Raw genomic sequence first — 8,722 nt, forward strand, 5'->3', positions numbered from 1 at the left:
GTGTGGAGCGCAACACACCATGGAAAAGGGGCACTTAGACTTCACTTAGAATAATTCAGTGATCTCAACTGAGACACTAACCTAAAAGTAAAGTCACTCTACTGGAGGACGTGTTTTCCGAAAGCTAAAAAAAAAAAAAAAAAACAGCTATTTTACCCATCCACAACTTCAGACGCCAGAACTCCTGGATGTTTTCATTTTACATGCTTATGCATCGCCGTTGTACGTCTGAATTAGGTACACTTCACTTACTTAGTAACTTTATTTTCCTGACTTTCCTTCCCTGACAGTGTGCAAATGGCTCTCTTCCTCTCTAACATACACACACAGTGTGTAGACACACAATTATGTGCTAAAATACTCCCTATAACTCCATATACAAGCCAGAAACTACACTACATGAGCACAGGCCTGCAGGTAAAGGGTTAATATGGTAATTAAGTTGTTAACTGTAAAAATCACAAATGTTACCTCCTACCAACAGGGTAAACCACCAACAATCAAGAATGCATGATTATTTAGTGCCATGGCTGTGCAGTCAAAAAAAGTGTGTTTATAATGTAAGTCTATGGGACAAAATGGGAGAAAAAAAGAAAATCCAGTGCTGTGCAAAAACTAATAATGCAATAAAGTCAATTTTTTTACTGATGTTTGACATGACCAAGACTATAATAAAGGTTAAAAAGAATCCAGTCCACATTCACCTTTTCTATTAAAAATGAGCCATTTTGTGTTTTTTTTTTTCAATTTTCAGCACCACCCCTTATAAAATTGGTGATTAAAGGGTTAAAATCCTGGGGGAAAATGATTTTTTCACTACTGTTGATTAGAACTGAAGTTAATTAAAAGGTCTATGCAAAAAAATTTCAAAAAAATATTTATCTAATATATTTTTAAAACCGTTAAAGTTAGGGGACGTTTTTGTCCCCGAACAACACATTAGGGGGTAAAATTTGCCCACAGTGTACCGTTGACCTATGAAAAATTTTAAAATCATATTAACAAAATTTATGTAAAATTAAGCTTATTGAGGAAAAATGATTCAATTTGTCCACATATTGACAAAGTTATGGCCAATATAAACAGAAAAATTTCTCTCAGAGGACAAAAATGTCCCGAACAACACATGAGGGTTAATGTAAATAAATGTTTTTCTGCTTACAGTGTGTTTTAAAATAAAGTTGGCTCAACAGCGCCGCCCGATGGACATCGGGGGACTGGCATTGATTTTTTTATGTTCCACACGTTGACACTGCTGTCCCGCCCCGAGTTGAAACTTTGGCGGCGCCACATTGAAGGCGCTCGGTCTCAAACACAGGAAGAACCGAAAAAGCGGGCATCCCCTTTTTTTTACTGGAGGCTAATGACTAGTCTCCGCCCACCTGTCCTCAATGTAGAAAACGAACGTACACCTGTGACGCAAACCCTTCTCTTTTAAAAGCATTCGGGCTCCAGGAAGTAGCGCCACAGCTCAAAACAGGGCAGTCTAAAAACGAAATTTTACTCATTATCTGGTAAAGAACACTACTAATGTAACGGATATAAAGTTCGGACATGTAGACTTTGGTTACCACTTATAAATTGAATAGCTGTATTGAGTTAGTAACCTTCGCTATTGTAAGAATTACGGCTAATTTCACTCTGAAAACATGTCTACTATACTGCTCGTCCCTTTTAATGGCAGCCCTGTCGCTCCTTTTCACTGTAAAAACAACAAGTCATGTCACGAGTAACGTTACAGACAACATGACAAAAAGAAAACCTCCGGGCAGCACTGGACGGGAAGGCAAGGCTAGGTTAGCTGCCTAGTGTGACTTCAAATGGAACAAAGAATCAAAGGGGAAACATGTCTTGATGAAGGTGATGGAGAACAGGCAGCCCGCTGGATTGAGAAGCCATGCAGTTCGGTGGATGGAGAGGAGGTCGTGGAAGTAACATCTAAAAGGATCGCATCCGAAGGTGCATATCAAGACATCTGTACAGACAATTTAGTTCGTAGGTTCTGCGAAAGTCTTGTAAACCGGGATGAGGAGAAATCAGAGACTGGACCAACGATGTCAAGCGGCGTGGTGTCTGAGGGACATGCAGAAGTTGTTGATCCAGAGAGAAATGCCTTATCTGTGTCTCCCTCCAGCCTCATGATGGACACCTGTGATCCCTCTTTGTTAAGCCTTCGCCAGTCTTCATCACCCTCCTCATCCTCTTCCTCTTTTTCTGTCTTATCTCTGACCCCACCATTGCCACCTCCTCTGTGTCTGAGTCCACCCTTGCCTCCCTCGGTGGAGCTCTCAGCTGTGCTGACTGACACAAAACTCACCCTGGATGTGTACCAGGGAGGAGCGGCTGCCTTGCCCCTGCTGTTGAGGTCCACCCCAGGGCTGAGTGGTCTTCAGTACCTAAAACTGGGGTCTGAGCATAGACAAGGGTTGGATGATGCATTGGCTGTCCTACACCACCTGACAGAGCTGCGATCTCTGGCTATCAGAGGTACTTTCCTTGTTTAGTTTTTTTTAACACAGGCATTTAAATATATTCTTTTTGCTTCTGTAAAACATACACACCAATAATAACTGCACTGTTCTTTCCTCGTAAAGGTCACCGTTTTTATGACTCACAAGGAGATCCTCTGCCTGGCCTCCTCACAACTTTGCCCACTACAGTGTCCAGTCTCTCTCACCTGGTACACCTGGATCTCTCCTTCAACCAGCTGTCCTGTGTCCCATCCTGCCTGCTTAGCCTGCCTTCACTGTCGTATTTGCTACTCTGTTACAACCACCTCTCAGATTTGCCCCCTGATATCGGCCAGCTGTCCTCCCTCACCTACTTTTCACTCCTCGGGAACAAGCTGGCAACACTTCCCTCCAGTTTGGGTCAGCTGAAAGCACTACAACAGCTAGATGTGTCGCATAACCTCCTGTCGCAGCTGCCTGATGAAATTGGTTCTCTGGGGGAGCTTGTTAAGCTGGAATTATCCCACAACAATCTGACATGTCTACCAGAGAGCATGGGTAAGGGTGTGTCAGGGAAATAAAGTAGAATTTGTGTTTCATTTGACTCAAATTTTCCTGCAGTTGACTGGTGATCTGTCCAGAGTGTACTGGTCTTCTTGCACACTGACAGCTGGAAGAAGGCTGGATGCCATGCATCATGGATTGATTAAAGTTGAATTTTAGAATCATATATTTACAGTATCTTCTTTGTTGTTCAGGCTCTCTGCGTTCACTTAAGGAGCTTGTCATCTGCAGCAATGGCCTCCGCCTGATCCCACATTGTCTGAACAAACTGCCTCTGCTTAAAATAGATGTCCGTGACAATCCTTTGGGACTACCCCCAATGCCGCCTCCTCTCCCTCCTGCATGGTGTAGTGGTGAGCAGAGAAAAAAGGGGCTGCACATCAATTAGTTTTCAAATTAATTTCACTGTGGTGTGCTGTTACATCATCCTTTTCTTTCCAGATACTGAAGACACAAAGGTTCCAGAGTTGCACCTTGGATTCAATCAGCACAGGTACAGTGTCACTCTCAGCGGGATTATATGTTTATATTCTTCAACATAATATTGTTAGTTTAAGGCATTGCTGGTCAATAAAAGGTTTCGTGCTCCTTTTGCTCCTTAGTTTCTGTGTTTCGTCTGCTGGGTGTCATGTGTTTCTCCCAAGGGGGGCTGAGCTGGTGTTCCCCCGGGGGTGCCTGGTGACAACCACAAGACTGAAGTGGGCTGAGAAAAGGCCAGAGAAAAGGCTGGTGCAGCTGGAAGAGCATGACATCTTACTGAGCCATCCACTGGAGCTTTGCCCTCATGGAGTTACATTTTTAAAGGTATGATAAAAAGAGAATAAATCAGCTGTTCGCCACTTTTTGTCACTGCAATAGTCACCTCAGCTTGGGCCTTTACACGTATCTACAACAAAAACTCTGCAACTTAAAGCCATAGAGATTTAGAGATTCGTTGAATTTACCAGGGTGGGCAGATTTATCAAGTTGCATCATGGGAAATGTTATTATTGTTAATTAAGAGACTCAGGATTTCTTAGTGGCTACCAAAGGAGACTGTGAGGTCACCTGGTGTTGTTGCCAGATAGTTGAATTTGAACACACACTGCAAAGACTACAACCAACACTGAACTAAGTATGAGAAGAAATCTGTTCAACAGGTGACAGTAGTCTTTATCCATTATTCAACACCTACAGAAATACAAATCATAAACAAAGTAGCCTTCATTGTGTGTTGTAGCCAAAATGAGATGTTCTCATATCTTTGATGTTACTTTACAGCTTCACTTATTTAGTATAAACCTTAACCTTCAGTTCACTTCATTTTATTTATTGTATTTGGTCAAGGTTGTTGTTTTTGTTGCATCTTCTGATTCAGTCCATTCTTGCACATGCACAAGGTAAATGTACTTTGAAATGCTTACAGCCTGTGGAAGTGTGTGTGCCATATCATCGAAAAAAAGGAAGGGAGGTTGTGGTGCAACGGTTTGATGGATGGTCATCGAGCACTTTGCCCACTCATCTCAAGAGAGGGAGTAGCAGTCACAGCAGTCATCCAGGAGGTCATCCAGCAAGGGTAAGATATATATATTATATATATATATATATATATATATATATATATATATATATATGCAATAAACCTTTCACTGTAGAAAATGCTATCACAAATGTTATTTAGTGGGGGGTAAAAAATGACTTTTTGTGCCTGCAGTTGGCGTGCTGCTCCGTGAGCCACTTCTCCTGGTTCATGGCAGTGGGCCGTCTGGTAAAGGACAGTTGCTCTGTTACACCAGCTGGAGCCATGCTGGTGTCCAGCTCTGAACCTGGAGTAAAGCTGTGCTTTCCTCCAGACTCTACTGTGCAGACCCGCACCATAGGTTTACAGGTAGCCTCAGTGAACATATAGAGTATCATCACTCTGTATGCAAGAGCATCTGCCTGACTTCTCTCCATCTGTAGGTGCTGAAGGTGTCTGTGTCAGAGGTTCAGGCCCTGTGTGGTGATCCACAGGCCAAAGTCGGCCCCCTCCTTTGTCTCACCCAGACTCCCAGCATGCCTTTCCTGCATCCAGTCAAAGTTCAGATCCCTCTGCCAGCTGGTGTCACAGGTACAACATACCGTCCTGATTCTCACACATATATAGTAACTGTATAATTATATTAGCATGTGTTAACATGTCTAGTGCTTCTGCAGGCCATACAGTTGATATGTCCTGCTTACATCTGCTCCATGGAGATCCCAATGGCAAAACTTGGACTGACATCACATCACAGGTGTCTCTCTCTGTCACCCATTTGTACGCCATCTTCTACATTACCCATTTCTCCTGGTGAGTCTCTGTGCTGTATTCCCATGGTGTACGTTTCATCTATATTTTACACCATGGTGTAATGAATGTGTATTGTCTCTTGCTCGCAGGTACTGGCTGTGGTACACCACAAAGCATTGTGTTAGCGGGGTGGTCAGGAAGGTCTATCAAAGGCTAAAACAGTTTAAAGTCCAGTTCCTTGTCCTCCAGCGGAGGATTGATCCTTCACAGGTTCTACTACAATGTTTGCCTGCTGACAAGGTTTGTGATGTTCTGTTACTGTAGGAAGAACTGTTTAACCATTTAGTTTAAACAGTGTTTGCATTCTCTCCTGCACAGGTAGAGGGCAGAGTGCTGTCTTTGTCAGAGCAGTATGAGGGACCCCAGCCCTCAGACCTGTGCGACCTGCTGGAAGGAGAGCAGTTCTTTGCTGGTTTTGAAAGAGGCTTAGATATTTCATCAGGTCTGAAGTGTATCTCAAAATAAATATTTTTCCTATGCTTCCTTTTCTTTTAATGTCTTATGATGTGCTGTTGTGTAATTACGGTCTTGACACAGATATTTGGAAGATGAGCTAATATCGTCATGTTTTTCTCTTTAGACAGACCAGACTGTGTGGAAGGAAGACTGTGTTTTGTGTTTTATTCCAGCCTGAAGAATATGAAGGAGGTGTACATCTGTCCAGTTCATGGTCAAAAAGGGCCAGTGAGGGGACAGGTATGTACTGTGCTGTTTCTTTTAGATTCTGCATTATTGTACCATCTCAGACCTCAACCTCCTAACATACATACTTCATCTATGTATTGTGCTGCAGAGATACTTAGTGAAGTTAATATGCTATCCAGCTTGTTCCAGCCTGTCCAATGACATAACACTTTGCTCCACAAAAATGGATAGTGAGCCAGTGTAGCATCCAGAATTGACTTCATGCTTTGAATGATGACCCTAAAAAAGAGGTGACCTAACTGGAGATATGTTGTCTGTATAGACACACAAAGCAGTCCCATTGTTAGTACACAGTGCAGCTGACATGATACATCCAATATTGTAATAGCTCAGTTTACCTAAATATGTTGGATAAAGAATTATACAGCACAAATTTGTGTGCTGGTCCTTATTATCTAAAATAGGCAATAGCAACATTTATGATTGTTCCACACTTCCTGTCTGTTTGTTTGGTTAGTTTATTTGATTACCACATAGAAGGCAATGAGGCTGCTTATCAATAAAAATCATTCTTCTAAACTGAAAAGAGCATCAGCTGCCTAATTTTCCACAGACGCATGTTTAGAAAAGAAACCTCAAGTTGTTCCCAGGGGGAGTATCCAAAGTCCAAAGTGAACTGTTTTTCACATTCCTGTCACTGCTTTTTATTTGTTTATGCTTAAGCTTGTAGTGTACTTAAGAAAAAATATATAAAGAAAAAATAAAGTAACTTTATTTTTATGGTGTATTGTACAGAGGTTTTAATGTTTGTGATCATGCAATAGAAACAGCCTGGATTAGGGATGCAGCTGCCATGTTGTTATTTTGTCCTATGAACAATTCTGTGTTCAAGTAAGACAACAGTAAAAAAGACAGTTAACTAAATTTTGGACTGCTTTTACAGGTATCTTTTTACAGAGGAGAGATACCCAGCAATCTTCCAGAGGAAGTGGCCCAAAAAAGGAAAGGACTTGACAACCAGTGGCTGGCAACTTTACCACTAAAGCTTCCTGTCAGTTCAAATCCAAGATTTATTTTTCTTTCTCCTTCATATTGCTAGTTTCAGCGTAATATTAACATGTGATATTTATGTTCCCTTCTTACACATTTCATAATTTAATGTCTGGACTAGATAAGATAAGATAAAACTTTATTAATCCCGAAGGAAATTCTTGAAATGATGATGAAACGAGATACTTATTTCAGTTACCAAAATTTGTATATGCACACTGCCTCAGTGCAACACTGTGTTTATATTTGTCTTGTAGGCTGTAAACTCAGAGAACAATCGCTTCATGGAGGAGCTGCAGTGTCCCCCTCTGAACCTGGGTGACCCTGAAAGTGGCTACTTGACAGAAGCCAACCTGCTGTCCATCTCTCTTCAGATCGGACAGGACTGGCGTGTTATTGGCATCAATCTTGGCCTGAGTTATCAAGAGCTCGACCGCATCCAGTACAAGTACAGGTAGAAATTAACTCATGTTACTTCTTTTCTGTTCAGAAAATCACAGGCTGCAAGCGGTTAATTGTAATCAACCTCCCAAAAAAGGATGCAGATCTTCTTTAAACAGACATTTATATACTATAGGCTTAATAACATTTGATTGGCTAACTATAGCTGGGCCTGCCCTTTGTTGGTGCACATGTGGGTCTTCAGCCTCTTGGCACCCAGTTGCTCCCCTTACTCCTCTGTTTTCCTTTTGTTGACCTTTCTTAATGAGTAAAAAACTTAAAACATACTCTTGCTTGATATGAAACTTGCATTTACTAAGCATTAATGTAATATTAAAAAAACACAATCAGACTCCTTTATTTCTTCATTTCTTATATTTACTTATTTCCTTGTTAGATCACATTTGTCTTCTATTTTTCTTATACCTTTTGAGCACATCTTGACACAGACACATACACACAACCACACACTTTCACTCCGCCTACACGCTGCCTTCCAACACAATACGGTTAGCTCAATCGAGACAGGGTCTAGTTGAGCACACATGTTTTTTATAAGTTGGACCCTGTGGGTGTTTTTCCATCAAACAGTAATGTATTATTAGCAGAAAATATAAACCATAGCAACTATAAAGCTAAAGGAAAATATCATTCTCAACAGTACCGTATGTATCTGGAGGAAACCCCACAGTGGGAGAGAAGTGGTACAGAATTTTGATTGTTTTAATCTGCACTGTCAGCCATCACTAAGCCATCTGGGACACTGCAGGAGATTACACACAGACTGATGTTCATCTGGCCCTCCCCCTCTTTTTCCTCGTGCTCAGAAAACCTCTCATGACGCATCCTGGAGGTGGAAGAAAAACGCATTATGTAAAAATCCTATGTGCATGTACTAGTGTCAGTTCAGTGGGTTTTTGATTTTGATGCATTCAACGGACATTTCATTTAAACACTTCAACTGGAAGGTGTCTAAAATATAGTTTGATGCTCACAGAGAAAAAGCCAGCATATAGTTTTACATTAGTCACCTTGCCAAACATAGGAAGGACACCACAGCTGGAGACGTGTAATGCAACATTTCTTGCTTATGTTTTGCTCTGCTTCACAGGGACAACCTGGGTGCTTTGGTGCTGGACATGCTGTTCCAATGGGCCCAGGGACAGAGAACTGCAGGACCTGGGGCAGTGTCCAGGCTGATGACTGCTATGATAGAGAGCGGCAGGAGAGACCTTGCAGAAGAGATTGAGGACATTGTCAA

General features: G+C 41.7%; 1 protein-coding gene across 2 annotated transcripts; it reads left to right on the forward strand.

The window, feature by feature from the left end:
• Positions 1–1,453: 1,453 nt before the first annotated feature.
• Positions 1,454–7,021, forward strand: pidd1 (p53-induced death domain protein 1). Of its 2 annotated transcripts, XM_028430234.1 has the most exons (13): positions 1,454–2,487; positions 2,595–3,008; positions 3,209–3,367; positions 3,456–3,507; positions 3,617–3,818; positions 4,420–4,569; positions 4,708–4,881; positions 4,956–5,103; positions 5,190–5,325; positions 5,415–5,565; positions 5,644–5,767; positions 5,910–6,021; positions 6,914–7,021. In XM_028430234.1, the coding sequence occupies exons 1-12, from the start codon at positions 1,821–1,823 to the stop codon at positions 5,957–5,959; spliced, it is 2,427 nt and encodes an 808-aa protein (XP_028286035.1). In that variant the 5' UTR covers positions 1,454–1,820; the 3' UTR covers positions 5,960–6,021; positions 6,914–7,021. The 2 variants fall into 2 exon arrangements, with proteins under 2 accessions (XP_028286035.1, XP_028286036.1); XM_028430235.1 differs by lacking the exons at positions 5,910–6,021; positions 6,914–7,021 and having other exon boundaries at positions 5,621–5,688.
• The last annotated feature ends 1,701 nt before the right edge of the window (positions 7,022–8,722 follow it).

Source organism: Parambassis ranga, chromosome 19 (assembly GCF_900634625.1).
Source record: "Parambassis ranga chromosome 19, fParRan2.1, whole genome shotgun sequence".
Classification (NCBI taxonomy): domain Eukaryota; kingdom Metazoa; phylum Chordata; class Actinopteri; family Ambassidae; genus Parambassis; species Parambassis ranga.

Coding starts and splice junctions, on each gene's coding strand:
- pidd1 (XM_028430234.1), top strand. CDS start 1,821: ATGGAACAAAGAATCAAAGGGGAAACATGTCTTGATGAAGGTGATGGA. Junction 3,508..3,616: donor CTTGGATTCAATCAGCACAG/GTACAGTGTCAC, acceptor TTTGCTCCTTAG/TTTCTGTGTTTCGTCTGCTG. Junction 4,882..4,955: donor CCCGCACCATAGGTTTACAG/GTAGCCTCAGTG, acceptor CTCCATCTGTAG/GTGCTGAAGGTGTCTGTGTC.